Raw genomic sequence first — 24,523 nt, 5'->3', positions numbered from 1 at the left:
CTCTGCGTTCTTGTCCTCCTGATGAGTCTTCAGATCTCGACGCTCTGTTCTTTATCTTTTTTCCTTATTACCTTCAAGGCAAGGTTGCCCTCTAGCCATCCCCTTCCCTCGTTGCCAAGGGGTATTATATCTCCACTGTTGCAGGGGCATCGTCCTCTCATCTCCTTCGGCTCTAGTCCACAAAGCGGAATGGGTTCTCCATAATCTGGAAGAAGCGAGTGCTCCGAGTGGGTACGTATCGAGGACGACGTCCTTCCAAAGGTTGGACATTTTACTCGGGTTTTTCGATGGTAAGTAGGCTTCCTGACGGTCGCAGGAAGGGTTTAGCCGTTTCTCTTCGGCCACGTTAGCCTGGTGGATTCTTTTCTCCATCCAGGAGTCCTTTCGCGCTAGATGCCAGCCTATCTCCCTGTCTGAGGGCTCTAGGCGCCAGACGTCGGCAAGCACGACCGCAGGCTTGCGAATTCCTCCAGGCCGCATGCATTCTTGAAGCACTATAATTCACTCACTTCCACAGATGTGAGTCTGGGCAGGTGGACTTTGCAGGCCGCGGTGGTGCACTTGTAAGTAGCGGCTACACGGCCTGAAGTGATGTTGTCCCCACCCAGGGACTGCTTTGGGACGTCAAATGGTCTGTGTCCCCCAATGAGGCGAAGGAGAAATAGGGATTTTTGTGTACTCACCGTAAAATCCTTTTCTCCGAGCCATTCATTGGGGGACACAGCTCCCACCCTGTTATTAGCTTATGCTTTGTTTTTATCTTTTGATATGTTATACTCTTATATATAATGTGACATGCTTTACGCTTATATGTCGTTATTGATCTCCTACTGCTTTTGCACCGAACTGGTTAGCTGGGAGCCAGCAGGAGGGTGTATACTGCAGGGGAGGAGCTAACTTTTTCTTTGTATTACTTAGTGTCAGCCTCCTGGTGGCAGCAGCATACACCCATGGTCTGTGTCCCCCCAATGAATGGCTCGGAGAAAAGGATTTTACGGTGAGTACACAAAAATCCCTTTTCTCCAAGCCAATTATTGGGGGACGCAGCACCCACCCTGTTAATCTTTTGTCTTGCGCTTGTTTTTCTTTAATTTGATGTGTTCTACTCTGATATGATGTTAATAATCTCCTACTGCTTTTGCACGAAGCTTGTTCTCTGGGAGCCAGCAGGAGGGTGTATACTGCACAGGAGGCGCTAACTCTTTTTGTTTCAACTTAGTGTCAGCCTCCTAGTGGTAGCAGCATAACACCCATGGTCTGTGTCCCCCCCAATGATTGGCTTTGAGATAAGGATTTTAGGGTGAGTTTACAAAAATCCCTATTTTGTGTTATGGAGAGCACATTGGGGCATACATACAGTACAGACCAAAAGTTTGGACACACCTTCTTCTCATTTAAAGATTTTTCTGTATTTTCAGGACTATAAAAATTGTACATTCAAACTGAAGGCATCAAAACTATGAATTAACACATGTGGAATGATATACTTAACAAAACAGTGTGAAACAACTGAAATTGTCTTATATTCTAGGCTCTTCAAAGTAGTCACCTTTTGCTTTGATGACTGCTTTGCACACTCTTGGCATTCTCTTGATGAGCTTCAAAAGGTAGTAACCGGAAATGGTCTTCCAACAATCTTGAAGGAGTTCCCAGAGATGCTTAGCACTTGTTGACCCTTTTGCCATCACTCTGCGGTCCAGCTCACCCCAGGTCTGGTGACTGTGGAGGCCAGGTCATCTGGCGTAGCACCCCATCACTCTCCTTCTTGGTCAAATAGCCCTTACACAGCCTGTAGGTGTGTTTGGGGTCATTGTCCTGTTGAAAAATAAATGATGGTCCAACTAAACCCAAACCGGATGGAATAGCATGCCCCTGCAAGATGCTGTGGTAGCCATGCTGGTTCAGTATGCCTTCAATTTTGAATAAATCCCCAAAAGTGTCACCAGCAAAGCACCCCCACACCATCACACCACCTCCATGCTTCACTGTGGGAACCAGCTATGTAGAGTCCATCTGTTCACCTTTTCTGCGTCGCGCAAAGACACGGTGGTTGGAACGAAAGATCTCAAATTTGGACTCATCAGACCAAAGCACAGATTTCCCCTGGTCTAATGTCCATTCCTTGTGTTCTTTAGCCCAAACAAGTCTCTTCTGCTTGTTGCCTGTCCTTAGCAGTGGTTTCCTAGCAGCTATTTTACCATGAAGGCCTGGTGCACAAAGTCTCCTCTTAACAGTTGTTGTAGAGATGTGTCTGCTGCTAGAACTCTGTGTGGCATTGACCTGGTCTCTAATCTGAGCTGCTGTTAACCTGCGATTTCTGAGGCTGGTGACTCGGATAAACTTATCCTCAGAAGCAGAGGTGACTCTTGGTCTTCCTTTCCTGGGGTGGTCCTCATGTGAGCCCATTTCTTTGCAGCGCTTGATGGTTTTTGCCACTGCACTTGGGGACACTTTCAAAGTTTTCCCAATTTTTCGGCCTGACTGATCTTCATTTCGTAAAGTAATGATGGCCACTCATTTTTCTACACTTAGCTGCTTTTTTTCTTGCCATAATACAAATTCTAACAGTCTATTCAGTAGGACTATCAGCTGTGTATCCACCAGACATCTGCACAACACAATTCATGGTCCCAACCCCATTTATAAGGTAAGAAATCCCACTTATTAAACCTGACAGGGCACACCTCTGAAGTGAAAACCATTCCCGGTGACTACCTCTTGAAGCTCATCAAGAGAATGCCAAGAGTGTGCAAAGCAGTCATCGAAGCAAAAGGTGGCTACTTTGAAGAACCTAGAATATAAGACATTATTTCAGTTGTTTCACACTGTTTTGTTAAGTATATAATTCCACATGATGTGTTAATTCATAGTTTTGATGCCTTCAATGTGAATGAACAATTTTCATAGTCATGAAAATACAGAAAAATCTTTAAATGAGAAGGTGTGTCCAAACTTTTGGTCTGTACTGTATAGCATTCTAGACTGCTGTATATGAGGGATTACAGGCGCTGGCCCCGTACTTTATATGGGGGAAAAACCCGGTGACAGGTTCCATTTAAGGCTAGTACAGATGTCTGTACAAATTGTCCTGAGATCAGTCTGCAATGCATGGACTGGCTGCTTCTCCCCCAACCAGAGCATGACCGCTCCATGTATTTCTGTGGGAGCCGCAGTGAGTCCGTGAGTTGTGGTTCAATCTTGGACTGATTTGCATGGACGTCTGAATGAGATTTTATAGAAATTTTGTAGAAAATTGCTGGCTGAGGGCGCAGGGTGACGGGTTTATTAAGGGTCGGGATGTTCTATATGTCCAAGGAGCAATGGTGCAGGTGTCCTGCTGTAGCCATATGCCTCAATGCACTACACTGGATTTTGAAAAGGCGAACAGAGCGTTACCATTTCTTGGGCAGTAAAGTGTGTTTGTTTGTCACTTATAACACTGAGTGGTTGATTATAGGTTTAATGCACTTGTTTGAGTTTTCTTGACCAAAAGGCCTCTCGCCCAGCCAAATAAGATCCCCTGCTTTGCACTGAGGATGGGTAAATACTCTGAAACATGTGTATGCAAATGGGAGTTCTGGTTTGGCATCTAAAGGTACCTTCACACTCAGCGACGCTGCAGCGATACCGACAACGATGTCGATCGCTGCAGCGTCGCTGTTTGGTCGCTGGAGAGCTGTCACACAGACAGCTCTCCAGCGACCAACGATGCCGGTAAACAGCGGGTTACTAAGCGCAGGGCCGCGCTTAGTAACCCGATGTTTACCCTAGTTACCATCGTAAAAGTAAAAAAAAACAAACACTACATACTTACCTTCTGCTGTCTGTCCCCGGCGCTGTGCTTTCCTGCACTGACTGTGAGCACAGTGGCCGGAAAGCACAGCGGTGACGTCACCGCTCTGCTTTCCGGCCGGCCAGTGCAGAGAAGCACAGCGCCGAGGACAGACAGCGGAAGGTAAGTATGTAGTGTTTTTTTTTTTTTTAAACTTTTACGCTGGTAACCAGGGTAAACATCGGGTTACTAAGCGCGGCCCTGCGCTTAGTAACCCGATGTTTACCCTGGTTACCAGTGAAGACATCGCTGAATCGGTGTCACACACGGCGATTCAGCGATGTCTGCAGGGAGTCCAGCGACGAAATAAAGTGCTGGACTTTCTGCAGCGACCAACGACATCACAGCAGGATTCTGATCGCTGCTGTGTGTCAAACTGAACGATATCGCTAGCCAGGATGCTGCAACGTCACGGATCGCTAGCGATATCGTTCAGTGTGACGGTACTCTAAGTCGTGTGGCAAAGCTCGGTAAAGGGTTGAAATTAACTTTTAGGAATATATTAGGCATCCCTGTGCTGTATATTACACCACAAGATGTATTCATTGTGTGAGTTTGGTCTGTGAATGAGATCACTCTGACATGTCTCCTTTTTTATTTCAGTTATGACTTGCAAAAAAACAGTACATAAGACATGTACCTATTATGCTCTATCTGCAACAAAATAAATTAAATGAATTTGACAATTCTATGTATGAGTGTGGCATAAGGGCGATGTGCACCATTAGGGTATGTGCACACGTTGCATTTTTCCTGCGTCTTTTTTTCCATCAAAAGCTAATCACTTTACTGTCCCACTAAAGTGAGTGAGATTATTGAAATTTTGTGTACATGTTGCTTATTTTTCCTTTCAGATTTGAAGCCTATGAATTCTTCTGCATTTTTGCAGCATTTTTTCACCCATCGTAATGGTTGGGAAAAACGCTTAAAAAATGCTTCAAAGCCACACTTTTTCATGCAGCATTTTTTTTTGTGCTAAGAAACCTGTTTTTGAAGCAGAAATGCCTGCAACAAATGCTTACCGTGTGCACATAACCTTAAATGAACACTTTACCAACACATTTCAGATGTCTAAGAAAAACTCCAGCAATGTTCATGGAGAATGCGTAAAAGGGAGATCTGTTGTGTTCTCCTAATGGGAAAGAAATTATTGGAATAATGGCTTTATCTATTAAAGGGGTTGTCTTCTCCAGGACAACTCATGCTTAAAAGGTTTTTCTGCCTTAATCTACAAGTCTACTGTCACTCTGTGACCGCAGACTTGTGAATTCTGCGCGACGTGACGATTCTCTGGGAGCGGGTAGTTTTGTGACAGCAAATTTGCGATATGCATACTCCCGGCCACATTCCAACTAGACTTTATCTTCCCACAACACACTTGCATTGCGTAAGGCTGCGCCCATCTAGTTGGAATGTGGCCAGGAGTGTGTACATCGCATACTTGCGGTCACATGACCACCCGCTCCCAGCATCGGAGAATCGTCACAGTGCGCAGTACGCATGATGTGAGGATTCACATGTCTGCAGTTACGTAGCTTAGGCCTAGACCACTCCTTTACAGAAGTCCTCCTATTATTTTTTTTTCCCTTACGTTTCTGTGTATGTAGTGTAGAGCCAGTGCATTAATATACTCGCCTGCTGCGGTCTTCTCCGGTGTCCAGCACCATTCCGCTTCTCTTCCGAGCGACATCACCGCTCTTCATACTCTCCGGGTCATACTGCACTCTGTATCCTGGATGACCCTTTTACAGTGTAAGACCATGACCCATCAGAACAAGGCTCCTGCATGGAGTGATCCGGAGAGTCTGATGAGCAGTGACGTCGCTCACGAGGACCGGAACAGCGTTGGGTAACGGTGAAGGTGGCGGTAGGTGAGTATATCGACATACTAACCGTACACTACACAGCTTTAGAGAGCAAAAAATTAATGGGAAGGCTTCTTTAATCACTTCAGCATCCCATAATGAATAGCAACAATGTATGCTCTCCTCCCGTGATCCAGCAATGTCGGCGCTGTTATTCTCATATGCCCTTGTTAGGTCCTGTTACTGCTGCAGCCAATCGGCGACCACTAATAGATTGCCGCTCATCAATATTATGCCATATCAGACATCCGCGCTTAATAGTTAAGGTGGCAGCTGACCAAACAATGTCACGTCACCTGCGGGGGATAGCACCGATGTTGTCGGATCGCAGTCTGCTCCAGGAGTCTGCGCCTGTCTACCCCATTTGGGAGTCACGGTGCTGTTGCACCGGTCAGGTGGCTAGAAGAGAGCGTCATTGAAGAAACATCCAGAATCCCCACATGTCGGCCTAGTAAGAAAATTGGAACTGATCTGCTCTTTTTTGCGAGTCACAGCTGCAGCTGGAACAAAGCTGTACCATTCAGTGCCCCCAAAGCGAATAATCAGTGTTGGACCCCACCGATCTGATATTGATGACCTACCCAAGATATGGGGCATGAATATTCTATCCCCAGACAACACCTGTAAGGCTACTCGGGCATATTTCTATTAAAGCCCCGGTGTGGCAGCCTTCTGTTGGGGAAATATCCATTTGCTACATCCACAATTTATTTTGTGTCCCTTTAATAAATTGGTAATTGGATCCCGGTAGGAAACTTTGCAAAATCAAGAGATGAATATTTACAGATTAGCTTTTTTTTCAGCGTGTATATGAAGTGATTTTCATTTGCTATTTTGTCCTTGCAGTTTATGTGGCATTATCCCAGGGCTGAGCAGTGTCTTCTTACCTCGGATGAACCCTTTTGTGCTGATTGACGTGGCTGGAGCACTAGCACTTTGCATCACCTACATGTTGATTGAAATTAAGTAAGTATGGTACTTGTAAAAGAAAAAAAAATAATATTGTCACGTAAATGGAGTCAAGTCAAGCAAATTTCTTACTATATACAGTCAGATTACTGGACTGTGCATGTGGCTTCTTTCCCTACTGACTGTGTAACCTGTTAATATGTCTGAAGTATGAACATCGCCATGTAGGCAATCCGTGTAATTGGATCACTTGTTTTACAAGGAGTGATTCCTAAAATTGTCCTTTTGTTGTCAGTTATATAATCCTTTTATATAACCTTTATTTTATGTGCAGTTGTAACTTGGTTTATTTTACAGCACTGGGGTTTGTCACTGTTCATTATGTGACTTTTTGTTTGTTCTTTAGAGACTTTTTTTTCTTCCCTTACGTGCTGATTTTCCTACTTGCTATGAGGGGTATTGTTAATGGAACATCTTCAGATTTTGCCCAGCTAAATGATATTAACACACATTTTGTGTTTGCAGCAACTATTTTTCAGTGGACACCGCATCAGCCGTCGCCATTGCTCTTATGACATTTGGCACCATGTATCCCATGAGCGTTTACAGTGGCAAAGTACTACTCCAAGTAAGGTTGTTTTTTTTTTGTTGTTTTTTTTTACTGTGGTATAATACGCAGTTTGTATATCTTTTCAAAATTTTGTAAAAAATGGTGTGTCTAGTGTTGGACAGCTCTGAGAAGAGTCAGATGGGGATCGCAGTGCGCGGACTGGCTGGTGGCTCTCCCGACCCAAGCGTGATCACTTCATGTATTCCAATGCAGCTGTCGCACTATAGTCGGGAGAGCCGCCAGCCAGTCCGAGCATTGCGTTGTGATCCTTTTTGGGGTTATAGGGCCATCTGACTTTTCTCTAATGGGAAACTGTTAATTTGAAGATCCGACCACTATAAAGAGGACAACATATTAGTTCTGCTTGGAATAAAGAAAGAAAAGTGACCTGTACATCACATGAATTTATTGCTACAAAAAATAAAATGTAAGGTTGCAGAAAGCCTCACTACTTAGGTAAAGCTGTAGACAGGCTGGGTACCCGAGAGAGGGAGAGACCCTTATAAATGGGGTCCCGAGAAGGGGACTCTCTTCTAATACTTTTGCAGTTGTGAATATGGGTATGGAGTGTGCTATAGCAAAACCTTTTAAAGACCAAAGTAGGTAAAATAGCAAAGAAATGCGTATATTATACTGCTGAGGAAATTCCCTGGTTTGATTGATGAATGTATGGTTTGTATGTGGACATACTGGTTGGATGTGAAGCACATTCTTGCATTCCACTTTCCTTGGTTTAGCTGCATTTTTGCAGTAGAGGGATGGTCACCTCCAGGACCAGATTAAATACTTTTGCAAGCCACTGTACCTTTCTGAGATACAGAGAATAGATAGCGGGGACAGAGATGGATGCAAATAATTACAATAATTAACACTCCCATTTTATATGTTGCTCGGATTAGGTGGTTGGATTAGTTCTGGCTCATTTGGTAGGGATATGGAGAACTTCTCCCATTGCTGGCACAGGAACCTGAAGGTCCAGTTCTTGTTTCTATGTTTAGACAGCATTAAACCAGGTAATATATACAGTACCAGTCGAAAGTTTGTACACCCCAATTGGAATATTGGTCTCTCTATTTATAGTTTTAAACTGATTTTGGACAAAAATTTTTATTGTTTTAGTTAGAGGGGCAAAAAAAAAACAAATCCCCTTACCGATCTTCACAGCTCCTGTTTCAGCATTTGCTCAGTCCTGGCTGGTCTCTGCTTTGTGGTCTCGTCTTGATGCACCAGATTACAGCGGTTTTCCAGTACAGGTATATGGAGGGCAGGGTCGGCGTCAGTTCCCGGGCAAGTGCCGGGGCCCTGGCGAGACGGGGGTGCCCATTTACAGTGCGCAGCTGTAGCCGGAATACTCACCCTCCGGGAGTCGGGACCATCCGTCACCATGGATACGATGCAGCCAGAGTCACTTCCGGGCCTGCTGCTGGAACTGAGTTTCACACAGCTGCGCCTGCAATACTCACCAATCACCGCCGGCGCCGCCATCACCGTGGATGTGAGTCACTTCCGGCCCGGCGGTCGCTCTCTGTCCTGTCACTTTCGGTCGTGAGAGCTCGTCATCCTAAGAGCTCAGAGAAGAGATCCAGCTGCTGTCATCCACGCGTCTACCATCCAGGACAGGTCCAGGCATCTAGTGGCAGCGCAGGCACAGCGGCAAGGAGAAAGACGAGCGGAGCAGGAGGCAGTAGCAGCACTCAGGTGCACGAACGGTGTACCTGGTCCCAGGCTGTGTCCACACAACGGAAGCAATGGCGAGTGAGTGAATGAGTGAGTGTTCCTCCAAGTTCCTGAACCTGGTCCCAACGCATTGCGGGGGGGGGGGGAGGGGCGTTTGGGGTTGGGGTTTGTCGTAATTGCAGCCTGCTGTGAGCCAGGCCTGGTTGACTAGTCCAGCCTAGACTGTCTGTCTGTATATACTAAATGGCTGGCAGTCTGTGCCACATACTGCGTGGGCTGAGCTATATACTGTGTCTGCGTGGGCTATGCTATATACTGCGTGGGCTGTGCTATATACTGCGTGGGCTGTGTTATATACTGCGTGGGCTGTTATATGCTTCGTGGGCTGTTATTTACTACATGGCTGTTCTATATACTACGTGGGCTGTGTTATATACTGCGTGGGCTGTTATATGCTTCGTGGGCTGTGTTATTTACTACATGGCTGTTCTATATACTACGTGGGCTGTGTTATATAATATGTGGCTGTGCTATATACTATATGGGCTGTTATATGTTACGTGGGCTGTGCTGTATACTACATGGCTGTTCTATATACTACGTGTGCCGTGTTATACGCTACGTGGGCTGTTATATACTACATGGCTGTGTTATATGCTACGTGGGCTGTGTTATATACGACATGACTGTGTTTATATGCTATCATGAATCGTGGTATATGTTAAAGGGGGGGCCCACTGAGACTCTTTCGTCCGGGGCCCTCAAAAACCTGGAGCCGGCCCTGATGGCGGGTCATGGCTGTGTCCCATGGTTTGCTCACTGGGCACTGCTGGCAGTGTATCAAGATGGGCCCGTGAGTAAGCGAACATGAGAATGAGTAGGCGGCAAAATGGGGGATATACGAAAGTTAGTAATTACCGGTATTCTTTTATTTGATTTTTTTAACTAATCTTAGGCCAAATATTTGTATCCACTGGACAACACATTTTAATGCCCATGTATGATTGAATTTTATTTAGGAATGAGAAATGTTGAACTTTGATTATTCAGGTATTTTACAGATCACTAATAGTGTATAATAAATGTGTGCAAAATGTATGTACTGAGCCTGTCCCTTGTAACGTTACTTAATGGAATGACCGTTGCAGAGGTTGAATAAAAGAATGCCTTTCCTCATTCCTGCCTAATATTAATAAACCGGGTCACCCAGAATGTTTGGGTCATAAATAGTCTTATTTTGTGTCTTTATATTTGTGTGGTATGGCTAGTACAGCTCAACTAAGTCAAGGAAAAGACAGTCCATTATTGCTCTAATAAATGCCGGTCAGTCATCATTGAAAATTGCAAGAACTATATTCAGTGTTTTTATGAGACCTGATGTAATGAGGATTGTTGTGGGATCTGTCATTAGGTTCAGGCTGCCTGATCCACGGGCAGCACAAATCAGAGCCTGATTGCACAATTACACTGTAGTGTTTTAGAGAACCTAGATTGAGAAGCGGTCAGTCTCCCGCCCCTCCAGTTGAGTGCCGATATCGTCCTATGTACACACAGGAGAAATTTGTAAATTTACTGCAGCGAGGTAGAAGCCATCCGGGGGCTGCACTCAACTAGTCAGGGCTCTCCCTGTGGTCCCCGGCTGGCTTTTCAAACTATTTTCTCTGAAACACCGCATTTCAAAGAAATTGTTAAATATTTGGTTTATAAAATAGTGCTTTGGAGCAGACCTTGTATCTTGCTAGGAAATTCCTATGAGGAGATATGACAAAATCTAGATTTAGGTCCTGTAACATTGTCCTCTTGCATACCATTATCCTGAGATAGCAGGGTGGGCCACACCGGGTCCGATTCTTCATTACTTTTGCATCTTTTTTTTTCCCTTCACCATGACAGCGCCGCACGTGAGAGATGGCATCCGCCCCCAGGAACAGGAAACCTGTAGCAGAGATATAAGAATGGGGTGGCCCCTCTCTCCTCAGTTTGGTTTCCTGTTCCTGCAGGTGGACGCCTGTCGCAGAGCTCCTACCTCCGGAGGGATACCCCCTCTGATGAGTCCGGTCCGGAGGCCGAGGTCCGCGGGGAAGCCAGCCGTAGTCGGCGGCATCGCGTGCGGTGCTGTCCGGTGTCGGGCTGCTGGGTCCGCGCCATCCCTTTCCTCGCTGGACTCCCCGGCGACCGCTCTGTGCAAGAGGCCGGTCCGGGGTTGCGGGGGCGTGTCCCTCACTGACGCTGGCGCCGAAGTGAGGGATGACGACTTCCGGTCGCAGGAAGTGACGTCACATGCCGAGGGAGCCGGTGTGCTGGACACTTCCGGGCGGAAGCTGATCCAGTGGCGCGCACACCGCTCCTCTATAAAATACGGCAGCAAAGAGGAGTCGCTGGTCCTGCTCTTCAGACGGAGATGACCGAACCAGCGGTAGATCCGGAGCTGCTGATGCCTGCGCCTAAAATGTCGGAAGACACTCAAGCTGCAGGGGTACCCAGGGTCCTGGAGGGGTGAGTGCCTTTGTAAGGCAAGCTACGCACACACTGATACCTGTACACTGTGTTTTGTAGGAAGGGAAAGCCACCTCCAAGCAAAAGAATAGGGTCTGTCCACTATGTAAAGAAAAACTCCCTAGGCTATACAACAAAAAGATCTGCCAGCCCTGTATTGACAGAACAGTTGCGGAGGAATCTTCTTCCCTATTACAAAACATTAAAACAATCATACGGGAGGAAGTTAAATCTACAGTTAAAGAACAGTTGAGACATCACACAAAGGAGACCACCCCTCCCCCAACAAGTGAACAAGGGTCGGATGTAGATTCAGGGGATGAGCCGGGAGCCTTAACCCCCTCTGATGCCTCAGATTTAGACTCCTCAGATGAGGAGTATGGCCGCCCATGCTTTCAGTCGGAGGACATTGGAAAGCTGCTCAAACTTGTCAGAACGACTATGGGAGTAGAGACCCCTAGAGAACCACGGACAATCCAAGACACCATGTTTAGCAACTTGGAGGAGAAGAAGCGAAAGTTTTTCCCCTTCCATGATAACATAATTAAATTAATAAAACGTGAGTGGGAAAAGCCTAATAAAAAGATGTCTGTCCCGCAGGCATTAAAACGCAAATACCCCTTTGATGAGGAGGTCTGTGAGAAGTGGGATAAGGCGCCTAAGTTAAGGTACCTTCACACATAACGATATTGTTAACGATATCGTTGCTATTTGTGACGTAGCAACGATATCGTTAATGAAATCGTTATGTGTGACAGCGACCAACGATCAGGCCCCTGCTGGGAGATCGTTGGTCGCTGAATAAAGTCCAGAACTTTATTTCGTCGCTGGATCTCCCGTGGACATCGCTGGATCGGCGTGTGTGACACCGATCCAGCGATGTCTTCACTGGTAACCAGGGTAAACATCGGGTAACTAAGCGCAGGGCCGCGCTTAGTAACCCGATGTTTACCCTGGTTACCATGCTAAAAGTAAAAAAAAACAAACACTAGATACTTACCTACAGCTGTCTGTCCTCCAGCGCTGTGCTCTGCTCTCCTCCTGTACTGTCTGTGCGCCGGAAAGCAGAGCGGTGACGTCACCGCTCTGCTTTCCGGCTCACAGACAGTACAGGAGGAGAGCAGAGAAGCAGAGCACAGCGCTGGAGGACAGACGGCGGTAGGTAAGTATCTAGTGTTTGTTTTTTTTTACTTTTAGCATGGTAACCAGGGTAAACATCGGGTTACTAAGCGCGGCCCTGCGCTTAGTTACCCGATGTTTACCCTGGTTACCGGCATCGTTGGTCGCTGGAGAGCGGTCTGTGTGACAGCTCTCCAGCGACCAAACAGCGACGCTGCAGCGATCCGGATCGTTGTCGGTATCGCTGCAGCGTCGCTTAATGTGAAGGGGCCTTTAGATGCAGCCATCGCCAGCACTTCTAAGGGGGTTGCGTTACCATTTGAAGACATGGGAGCCCTAAGGGACCCCCTCGACAAAAAAGCAGATGCTTTTCTAAAGTCGGCTTGGGAAGCAGCGACATGGTCATTTAAACCCGGGGTTGCTGCCACTTGCACGGCACGTGCTATGGTCAAGTGGTTAGAGGAGTTAAGTGACCAAATCAAAAACAAATGCCCAAGAGAGAGGCTTCTGGAAGCATTGCCCTCTCTGCAAGGCGCCGCAAGATTCCTAGCAGACGCCTCGATAGATTCAGTTAGAAGTGCCGCACGCGTGTGTGCCTTATCTAATTCAGGAAGGAGAACATTATTGCTGAAAAATTGGACGGCTGACTTCCAATCAAAGGTCAAACTCTGCGGAGTACCCTGTGAAGGGCAATACCTTTTTGGCAAATCTCTAGACGAGATCCTTGAGAAAGCGTCGGACAAAAAGAAGCGGTTTCCACCCCCTTCCTTTCCCAGGCGCCGATGGGATACCTCTCGTTCGTCCTTTCGTGGTGGATATAGAGGGACCCGCGGCCGATCAGATGACAGGTCTAGTCGAGGCAGACCCTGGAGAGAGCGAAAGGAAAGGGGATTCCTTTTCAACAAACCTCCCCCCAAGCCTGATCCCAAAAATCAGTGACGCCAGCATTCCGGTGGGGGGAAGACTCCGGCGGTTTGTCCATCACTGGGCAGCACTGCCGGCTTCTCATTGGATAACAAATTTGTTGTCAGAAGGTCTAAAGTTCAAATTCTCCAACCTCCCACCAAATCGTGTAAAAATGACCCAGGTGGGGGGAAAAAATCAGGCCATATTAGAAAGAGAAATTTATCTCCTCATGCAAAAAGAAGTGTTAGTAGAAGTACCCCATCAAGAGATAGGGAAAGGGTTCTACAGCACTTTATTTCTAACACCAAAACCAGACGGCTCGCTGAGGGTAATATTCAACCTAAAAGCCCTAAACCATTACATTCAAATAGACAAGTTCAAGATGGAGACTTTAAAGACCGCAGTAAAAGTACTCGACCCAAACTGTTACATGGTGGTGATCGATCTTACAGACGCTTACTACCATGTGCCAATCGCCGTCCAACACCAACAATACCTAAGATTGGTGGTAAATCTGGGAAAAACCCCCGTCCATCTACAATATCAATGTCTTCCTTTTGGGGTAGCCATTGCGCCCCGTATATTCACAAAAATTATTTCCGAAGTAGCATCTTTCGTCAGGAAAGAAGACATAGGGTACCAACATTATTTGGACGATTTTTTGATAATAGCAAAAAACAAAGAAAGTTGCAAAAGTGCGGCCGCAAGGGTGCTGGAGGTACTGACCAATTTAGGATAGATGATAAACCTGAAAAAATCAAGGCTTGTCCCAACTCAAACCCAAGAATTCCTCGGAATTGTGTTAGATTCAGTCAAGCAGGAGTGTGTCCTCCCACAGAGGAAAGTTCAATCTATCCAACAGAGGGTAGAGTCATTCCAATTACAACAGACTATCTCTCTGAGAAACGCAATGTCACTCCTAGGGGTCCTAACGGCCACGATTCCAGCAACGCGATGGGCACGAAGCCACACACGGGAGTTACAATGGCAGATACTAGCCGAACAAGAAAAAAATCCATACAATCTGAGTCGGAAGATTCTTCTGTCACCAGAAGTTCAAAACTCACTAGAGTGGTGGCTGAAAACAGAAAATCTAACCAACGCAGTGCCATGGTCAGTACGAGATCCAGTAGTCATTACTACCGATGCGAGTCCGTGGGGTTGGGGGGCACATTTGGGAGATCAGGTCCTACAGGGTCAATGGGGAAGCCCAATGACAACAGCGTCCTCCAATCTAAAAGAATTGTCTGCGGTGAGACTAGCACTTCTTCATATAGGGGAAAGAATTCTGGGAAGACATGTGGTAGTGTTATCCGACAACAACACAACAATAGCTTATATAAACCGCCAAGGGGGCACAAGATCAACATCCCTTATGGCAGAGGCCAAAGAACTTTTTATATGGGCCGAAAACAACCTTCTTTCGCTAACCGGAACATACTTGATAGGATCAGAGAATCAAGTAGCCGACTACTTAAGCCGTCACACGTTGCATCAGGGGGAGTGGTCCCTGAACCAGCAAGTATTTGGGAAAATATGTGCCAGCTGGGGCGTTCCAGACGTAGACCTGTTCGCCACAAAACAAAATCGGAAGGTGAAGAGGTTCTATTCTCTGAACCCAAGAGAGCACCCGGAGGGGGTAGACGCGTTCCTGTATCGGTGGAACTTCCATCTAGCATACGCATTCCCCCCAATACCATTAATCCCGGCAGTCCTCAGGAAAATTCGGGAGGACAAAGCACGAGTGATCCTCATAGCTCCCTTTTGGCCGAAGAGAGCGTGGTTCACGTGGCTCAGGCGCATGTCTATCTCGGACCCGTGGATCTTTCCGGATGCTCCGGATCTCCTATACCAAGGGCCAGTTCAACATCCCCAAGTTCACAGATTGCATCTCACCGCCTGGAACTTGAAAGGGGACTTCTGTTAGCAAAAGGATTCTCAAGCCCTTTGGTGACCACATTGCTTGCTAGCAGGAAAAAGGTCACCTCAGACAAATACCAAAAAATCTGGCAAAAATTCCTAGATTTTTCGGGACGACAGTTGTCTGACTCTGGTCAACAGGTCCCAGTAAAAGAAATTCTTGAATTTCTCCAAAAAGGGTTGGAAAAAGGTCTGTCTACTAACACCTTAAAGGTGCAGGTCTCTGCCCTTGGTGCACTGTTCGATCAAAAACTTGCTGACCACCCTTGGATCTATAGGTTCATTCGAGCCTCCTTTACTTCCAGACCCTCAAAATTAATACCTAAGATAGCTCCCTGGGATTTGAATTTAGTTTTAAAGGCTCTTACCGTTTCCCCCTTTGAACCTCTGGATTCTATATCAATAAAATCCTTGACTCTAAAAACGGTTCTCCTAGTTGCCTTAACGTCTGCCCGCCGTACTTGTGAGTTACAAGCTATGTCGGTGAACCCTCCTTACACTACTTTCCATGATGACAAAGTAGTTATTAAAACCGACCCTGCCTTTCTTCCGAAGGTCAATTCTAAATTTCATAGAGACCAGGAAATTATTCTGCCCTCTTTTTGTTCCCAACCAAAATCCCAGGGAGAGAAGACCTTCCATTGTCTCGATGTCAGACGCTGCCTCCTTCAATACTTAGAGGCCACAAATTCCTGGCGTCAGTCATCGGCCCTTTTTGTCACCTATCAGGGGACAAACAGGGGAAAAAAGGCCTCAAAGGCAACTATTGCACGGTGGTTGCGTACGGCTATTTCACTTTCGTATTCTTTTTCTGGTCAAGTTCCCCCACAGGGTGTTACGGCTCACTCCACGCGTGCTATAGCCACTTCTTGGGCGGAAAGGGCTAACGCCTCGATAGAACAGATTTGTAAAGCGGCAGTATGGTCATCACCCTCTACCTTCTTCCGACACTATAGGTTAGACTTAGGTCAATCAGACTTGTCTTTTGGGAGAAAGGTGTTGTCTGCTGTCGTCCCACCCTAGGAATCTTCTATTTTTTCCTCTCACGTGCGGCGCTGTCATGGTGAAGGGAAAAATGATAATTACTTACGGGTAATTTGATTTTCCGGAACCATGACAGCGCCGCATTAATTCCCGCCCTATCTTGGTGATGGTTGTGTGATTCACAAAAAAAAAAAAAAACTTATTGTATATGGATAAATGTATATGTACAAAGCATGTGTGTACACAAGAGCTAACGAAATGGCTATACAAATGTAAATATGATACATAACTGTGTACTAACAAAGCGGTCATCTTCCATACTCTGCAAACAAACTGAGGAGAGAGGGGCCGCCCCATTCTTATATCTCTGCTACAGGTTTCCTGTTCCTGGGGGCGGATGCCATCTCTCACGTGCGGTGCTGTCATGGTTCCGGAAAATCAAATTACCCGTAAGTAATTATCATTTTCTATGGGTGAAAATGATTCTAATAATTGTCTCATCTGCATCTTTTCTAAGCTATAGGGATCCTGTCAGCTTCTTAAGGCCCCCCAAACCACCATCATGTATTTACTAGTGATGAGCGAGTGTACTCGTTGCTTGGGTTTCCTCAGTGGTCGATGAGGGTGGAATCCATTCCATATTGAAGAAAAATCCCTTTACAACATCCACCCAAGTGAAGGACACTCTCCAGGAAGTAGGTATCTCAGTATGTAAGTGTCTACCATGAGGAGAAGACTTCATGAGAACAAATACAGAGGGTTCATCATAAGGTGTAACCCAGTAATCAGCCTTAAAAATAGAAAGGCCAGATTAATTTTTGCCAAAAAATATCTGAAGAAGCCGCCCAGTTCTGGAAAAGCATTAATTGGAAAGATTAATCAAGGGTCATCCTGTACCAGAATGATGGAAAGAATGAAGAAGGTTTAATAAGGATCATTATCCAAAAAACATCACATTCTCGGTAAAAAATGGAGGCTGTGTGATGGCATGGGCATGCATGGCTTCCAATGGCACTGGGTAACTAGTGTTTATTGATGATGTGACTGATGACAAAAGCAGCTGGATGAATTCTGAAGTGTACGGGGCGACACGTTCTGTTCAGGGTCAGCCAAATGTAGCAAGGTTAATTGGATGGCGTTTCACAGTACAGATGGACAATGACCCAAAACATACTGCAAAAGCAACCCAAAAACTTTTTAAGGCAAATGAGAGAAATATTCTGCAATGGCGGAGTCACCAGATCTCAACTTCAACGAGCATGCTTTTCACATGCTTAAGACATAATTTAAGACAGACCAACAAATGGGCAAAAACTGAAGTTTGCTACCCTAAAGGCCTGGCAGAGCCTCACAAAGGAGGAAACCCAGGTTTTGGTGACATCTGTGGCTTCCACACTTCAGTCACTTATGGTCTCCAAAGGATTTTCTACAAATTATTAAAAATGAACATTTTATTTACGGTAAAGTTAATTTGTCTAAATACTCTTGGGCCCCTGAAATGAGGAGGCTTTGTATAGAATGGTTGCAATTCCTAAACGTTTCACAGGATAATTTTGTTCAACTCACTTTATTTAAACCTGAAGGGCTACACTTCAATTGCATCTCAGTTGTTTCATTTGGAATAAAAAAAAAAAAAAATAGTGGAATGCCGAGTGCAAATCACACAGATTTGGTCACTGTCCAAATATTTCGGGACCTAACTGTATGAGAATACACTAATTTGGAGTACAGATGATGGCAGTGAAGCAGTCAGTGCTTGACTCCTCCTCCTGAGTGTTGTTAACTAATAGAAAAGGTGGCACTTACTCCTGAAAAGTCATTGTGTGCTCCTTTTAATCACACTGCCTGGTGCTTTTTAAAGTGTTTGATCACTACTGGATAATCCCAACTGTAATGCTAAAGTGTCCATAGTAAATAAAATATATACTCCCCTCCAGGACTGACGCCAATTTCAGCGCCGTGTCTGAGTGATTATGTGACACGATTGCTGCAGCCTTTCAGTTTTCTGGCAAACTCCCAGGCTGCGTAGAGGCTACTTTGAAAAAGAAAGGAAAGAGAGTCGAGGGGTGTTCAGCATATATAGCCACTCTTTCAACTTTTGGATAAGCAAATTTGATGGCTACCTGCCTGCCACAAAGTGTGTCCACTTTGAAGAATTTTAAATGGAACCTGTAAATAAATTCTATTCTTCTTGCCAGCCTTTGGGCTTTCGATCATAGAGGCGTGGCAACTGTAACCACGCCCCTGGCACTGACTGACAGCCAGCTCTACAGTATCAGTACAGAGCCAGCTGTCAGTCAGTGCCAGGGGCTTGGTTACAGCCACCACTCACTATGTACTGAGTGGTGACTCAAGCTGTGCCTCTATGATTGATAGACTTCAGTTCATTCCTTTCCAGCAGCCAGGCTTTCAATGGGGCGGCCACACAGCTTCAAAAAGCGAATAACCTGCAGATTAACCCCATATCTGCAGGTTAATATCGTTTTTTTTTTTTCACATGACAGGTTCCATTTAAACTTTGCGAGAGTTTTTTATTACGTTTTTTGGTCACTTTGTCTTTTCATGTCTACTTCTTGGTTCCAATAATTGTAATATCCTAAAAACTCTAGGATATTTGTGTGTAAACCTACGACTGGTACTGTATATTTCTCCTTAGCCAGTGACATTCATCGTAAGTACGGTGGTGTATAAGTTTAGGATTGAGGTGTAGACACTTGCACATCACAACCGTCTGTTCCCAGCAATTTCTTCTCATCACATGGCCTCCCATTCGGGTTTAACATGACTCCATCTCATCACATCACTTGTGGGTGTTGTTGCAGTAAATGACAGCTCTGACAAACACTTATCACATGAACCCCAGCCAAATCCAACACACGCACACACAGATCCCTGCTTCCGATATGTGTCACGTTCACTCTATTATATGCTGTGGCTTCTGGGGATTGGATAAAGTCTAGCTTGTATCTAGACCTGTAGAAGGTAAGGAGCAGGGTCCTCGCCCCCTCTTGTACCTGATTGACAGTCCACTTACTTACATAATATGTATGTAGTCTCATTTTCACATGAACACCACCCTGGAATAAACTAATGATCATCTAAAATAATTCTGCAGTCTGCAGAGATTGTTCATGCATTTTAATAAATAGCTTGTTTTTTTTGTTTTCTGCAGACTACACCTCCGCATGTCATTGGCCAACTGGACAAACTACTTCGAGAGGTAAACAAAGCAAAACCAATGGAATGAAAATCCTATTTAAAGGAGTCACAGTAGAGTAGGTTCCCAGCAAAGGCCGCCTTGTCGTGGCTGCTGGGCATGCATGAATTGCCCAGTTTATGTGCGAAGTATTTTCATTTTTTCCTATTTTCTATACCATAATGCAATTTCATGTTTACATGCTATAGCCCTACAGAGTACAACGTTATTTGTTCGTAAAAGTAATGCGTACTCTTACGCTACATTTGTTTGCTACTGATTGCATGAACTTTTCTGCACCTCCTCATGAAACTAAAAAAAAAAAAAAAAAGGAATGGGAATAAAAAAAACCCCTAAGTGCTAAATAATAAATACTCACATACTAACCCGCCACCGCTCCTCTCGCAGTGCTGTTATGGTCCCCACTGGTTTTTAGGCTCCCTCTTGAAGCGGGAATGTGCATGTGGCCACTGACTGGCTCTGGACATACTGTTCGGTCATGCAAGCGTGTGACTGCTGCAGCCAATCACTGTCCGCAGCAGTGACTCATGCTGATCCTTTTCTGCAGACATTCAGACTTTACTTGTCACATGTCTTGCTATGATGGCACCTGGAGGATCCTTTATGCAGGTGCTATCCGAGACCTGGAAATGTAATGCCCAAGTGTAAGGAGTGGCTGCTACTGTTTAAGCAAAGTGAACAAAAGGTGGAGATGTTGTTTTAAACACTGAGAAACCAATTTTGTGACTGCAAGGGCGATACATCAATCATTTTGTTGCTGCTCATAATTAAGCTTTTGTCATGTGTCTTCCATGAGAATACAATAAGGAAAATGGCACATTTATGCTTCATTGCTAAGGATTAGGGACTATCGCTTATTGAATGAGGATTAATTGCAATACTAGTTTCTATTCAAAGACAGATGTGAACATCCTTCTTGGGGGGGAAAAAAGTCCTTTTCTAACCCTGGACATCCCCCTTAAAAAATTGTAAACTAGTTTTTAACCCTTTCACCACGTGTACCCAACTATGTGGGTAAACACCATTAATTACGAACACAAGACAAATTGGGAGCTCTTTAACTTCTCACCACAGTCAAGTTTTGATTTATTTTCCTTGCCCCTCTTCCAAGAGTCATGGCTTTTTTTTGTCACCTTAGTATTATAGTTGTTTGATTACTTGTTTTATATTCTGCAATACTACAGTACTCAGTATTTTATATGCTGCAATACTACAGTACTCACTATCTTATATTCTGCAACACTACAGTACTCACTATCTTATATTCTGCAACACTACAGTACTCACTATCTTATATTCTGCAACACTACAGTACTCACTAGTCACTATCTTATATTCTGCAACACTACAGTACTCACTATCTTATATTCTGCAACACTACAGTACTCACTATCTTATATTCTGCAACACTACAGTACTCACTAGTCACTATCTTATATTCTGCAACACTACAGTACTCACTATCTTATATTCTGCAATACTACCCAGCTGCCTTGACAACCTATTGGTATCAGCAACTCAGCATTTAATGGGATTCTCTCTGCACAGAATGACTGTTCAAACCAAGTACAAGCGCTCGGTGCAACATGGCTTGGCCAAACCTTTTAAGTGCACCTTTCCACCTGCTTGTTTTCCATCTGTCTCCTATCTCTGTCTTAGGGCTCTATGAAGCCAGAGCTGTCAATCAAGGAGGGTGGGGTAGAGATGGTGGGAAGGTGTATATAAATGATTGGCCGTGCCATGATGATTTGAACAGTCCCTTTAAATGCCGCTGTTAGTGTTTGGTAGCTGCATTTAAATGGTGCATTGATCAAAACTAGCTCCTGTTGCTGCTGTTACAGGCAGATTCTGGTTAACAGAGCTACCATCTACTAGTTAGTGGGGGATCAGCTTTTGAGTCCACCTCAAACATGGGAACCTGACGTTGGAAAGGGGCTAAAATTTGCCATGCAAAATGGTGGTTAAAAGCCTATTTATCCGATAACATGTTTCTGTATCACTATTAACGTTATAAGTGTGTTACGCTTTGGACTTTTTGTTTTAATAAATTGTGCTATTTTTGTATGGTCTTTACTTAGGTGTCTACATTAGATGGGGTTCTTGAAGTCCGCAATGAGCATTTTTGGACTTTGGGATTTGGGACCATGGTATGTAAGAAGCTGTGGCTACATATGGTTTATGCAACAGTTATATACATTATATTAAGTTCATTCATGCACAGAGCTGTACTTCTTCACAGCGGGTTGGTCATGGTGTGTGTGTATACACACCCTCACATTGGAGAACTGCGGGACAGACGTTGGCTTTCCCAACTTCATAAATGGTTATTGTCGAATGGTGCTTGCAAATCAAGCAATTTTGCACTATACTGCTTATTAAAAATTTCAGTTGTTCCTGTGAGACCATCGCTTCAAGACACCATAGCATGCACAGCACTTGCAAGCTCTATTCTATTGAGCTTGTAAACACAGTTTTGAAGCTGTGGAGGATCTCTGGAGCACGATTTAACCCCCTAAATCAAAGCCAGCTTCAGCACAGTACATGCAAGCTAGACAACAGCAGTGGTCGGTCTTCTTGGCAACAAGCTGTAAATAAAAGAAAAGTATTAATATCTCAAGAACAGACGGAAAAAAAAGTAAAAAAGACATACCCAAACTGGGGAACACCCACGAAATATATATCAAATATCACTATATCTTTTAAATGTTTATTTATTAGAGTCCAAAATAAACAAGAATGGATAAAAACATTTAAAAACAATAGACAACAAACCCCATTAAGAGGTAGACCCCCCAGGACCAAACCTGCGATATTGTTGGTATTGCAATACTCAAGAAGTTGTTTTTAAATGTTTTTATCCATTCTTGTGTGTTTTTGACTCTAATAAATAAACATTTAAAAGATTTAGTGATATTTGATATATATTTCGTGGGTGTTCCCCAGTTTGGATATGTCTTTTTTTGTCTATTTCATTCTTTGACATACCTTGGGTAGATCCCCTTCAATTTTTAATTTATTACGGTTGGTGCCCTCCATCCCCGGTTTGTAAATGTAAGTAAGCAGTAAATTGTAAAAGTGCTTGTTTTTAGAAGCACCATCCAACAGTATCCATCTCTGAATGGGAACAACCCTTTAACCTTTACTTAGGATTTACATTTAGACCAAGCAAAGAGGGTATTTCTGACCTACAGCTAGATTATCAGATACATGTTCAATTTGTTTCCTTACTTTTCAGGCTGGTTCAGTTCAAGTTCGGATTAGAAGAGACGCTAATGAGCAGCTGGTGTTGGCTCATGTTACAAACCGACTCAATACATTGGTCTCTACTCTTACGGTTCAGATCTTCAAGGACGAATGGTCCAGGCCCGTCTTGTCTTCGGGTCCCATGCCATCCAACATGCTGAACGTGTCAGACCATCACATCATTCAGATGCCATCTCTGAAGTCACCAGTTGATGAATTAAGTCCTTTGACTTCCACACCCTCAAAGCCCACCAGCCCACCTCCTGAATTTGCCTTTAATACGCCAGGCAAAAATATCAATCCTGTTATTCTTCAGAATGCACAAACAAGGCCATACGGCCTAGGACTCCAATACCCTTCTACACAATATGGTGCTACACTTAGCCAAGGACTTGGCGTGCCTGGCATTGGGGGCACACAGGGTTTAAGGACTGGGTTTACAAATGTTGCTAACAGATATGGAACATACACTCCCGGACAGTTCACACAGTTCAAACAATGACTTCATTTGTTGTGGTTTTACTGCCATTTTGGAAAGTTTTCGTTTGTTGGAGGTGAAGACTTTGAGAGATCAGGACATTCGGACCTATCCGTTTTAAGCTTTACTTTTCTTTTGAATGTCACTGATACATTCCACTTTTTTTCATTTACTTTTCTTTTCTTCCCTTTAAACTCCTTAAAGTGTTTGCGGTATAAAGCAACAAACTTATTTTAATAAATTAAATGGCCACCATCTACTTTCACCGACATTTTTCTATATTCATGTTTATCCACTTTGGGTTTTGGAAAGCATTATGCTATAGGCCTATGGTAATTTACACGTGTGTGTACACGCCCTATGGATCGATGGAGAAATTATACAAGGGTGGAGAGAACTCTTGATCGTATCTGTGGAGAAATATTCTACTACACATTGCAACTCTAATTTTAAGGTTGTCCACACCTCAGAAGTAGCAGCTCTTAGTCGGCAAACAATGTACACCCTGCTCTAGAAAATATTCAAAATGGCAGTGATTCAGTCAATGGCAGTGAAAGTTTCAGGGAGTGGGAATGAAGTACCTGGTTTCCAGTAGATTACTTACATCCAGTGTTGACTGCTACCACATTAACTGGTCCGTGACTAGGCTCGCAGAGGAAAACGTAGGGATCCTGCCATGCAAATCGCCAGGAGCTGCCTTCTTCCAGGGTTCTGGGACTCTGAAGGTCTAAATAGACGCAGACTGAACTATTCTTGCCACCAAAAATATCTGAGATCTCTGAAAGGCAAAAAATAACAATTTTAAGTGTTTTCTATCTCCCAAGGAGCCTGTTAAGTCCAGAAATGTTATATATAAAACGAGAAGAAAAAAGCTGCAGAGATAAAATTAGAATATAGCAAATGGTTATGTCCAACTAATCTTATTGAAATCAGCGTTTTGGAGTAAAATATAACTTTTAATAAGTATAATAATAAAAAATACATAACCTAAAGTGCAAGGTGCCAAGACAGACAAGACAAATGCAGTGGCACACACAAATAACACATTGGTCTATGAAAGATCTTAAGGACCCCAAGTCCTCTTTTTCAATGGTAGATTAACAGTTGTTTGTATCTTATGGTAGCAATACCTGTACACAACTCCACTTACAGAAGCGGGTGATAATCAAGCAGATTATGTGTAGATTACGCAATTATGCAATCGTACAGACTATAATACTGTAGGTTAAATGGACTGGCATACAGTACAGACCAAATGTTTGGACAC

The 24,523-nt window shown here is 44.4% G+C and overlaps 1 protein-coding gene across 3 annotated transcripts in view; it reads left to right on the top strand.

Moving 5' to 3' along the window:
- SLC30A6 (solute carrier family 30 member 6) overlaps positions 1-23,515 on the top strand; it is a 64,668-nt gene extending 41,153 nt beyond the window's left edge. For all 3 annotated transcript variants that reach the window (XM_069769046.1, XM_069769047.1, XM_069769048.1), the window contains 5 exons: positions 6,544-6,663; positions 7,132-7,234; positions 19,491-19,538; positions 21,614-21,682; positions 22,771-23,515. In XM_069769046.1, the coding sequence (XP_069625147.1) occupies positions 6,544-6,663; positions 7,132-7,234; positions 19,491-19,538; positions 21,614-21,682; positions 22,771-23,280 (850 nt within the window). In that variant the 3' untranslated portion in view covers positions 23,281-23,515. The remainder of the gene's footprint in view (positions 1-6,543; positions 6,664-7,131; positions 7,235-19,490; positions 19,539-21,613; positions 21,683-22,770) is intronic.
- Positions 23,516-24,523: the final 1,008 nt, after the last annotated feature.

The sequence above is a fragment of the Ranitomeya imitator genome, chromosome 5, assembly GCF_032444005.1.
Source record: "Ranitomeya imitator isolate aRanImi1 chromosome 5, aRanImi1.pri, whole genome shotgun sequence".
NCBI lineage: Eukaryota > Metazoa > Chordata > Amphibia > Anura > Dendrobatidae > Ranitomeya > Ranitomeya imitator.
Note: the sequence above shows the minus strand (reverse complement) of the source record. Positions and strands in the feature narration are given on the sequence as shown.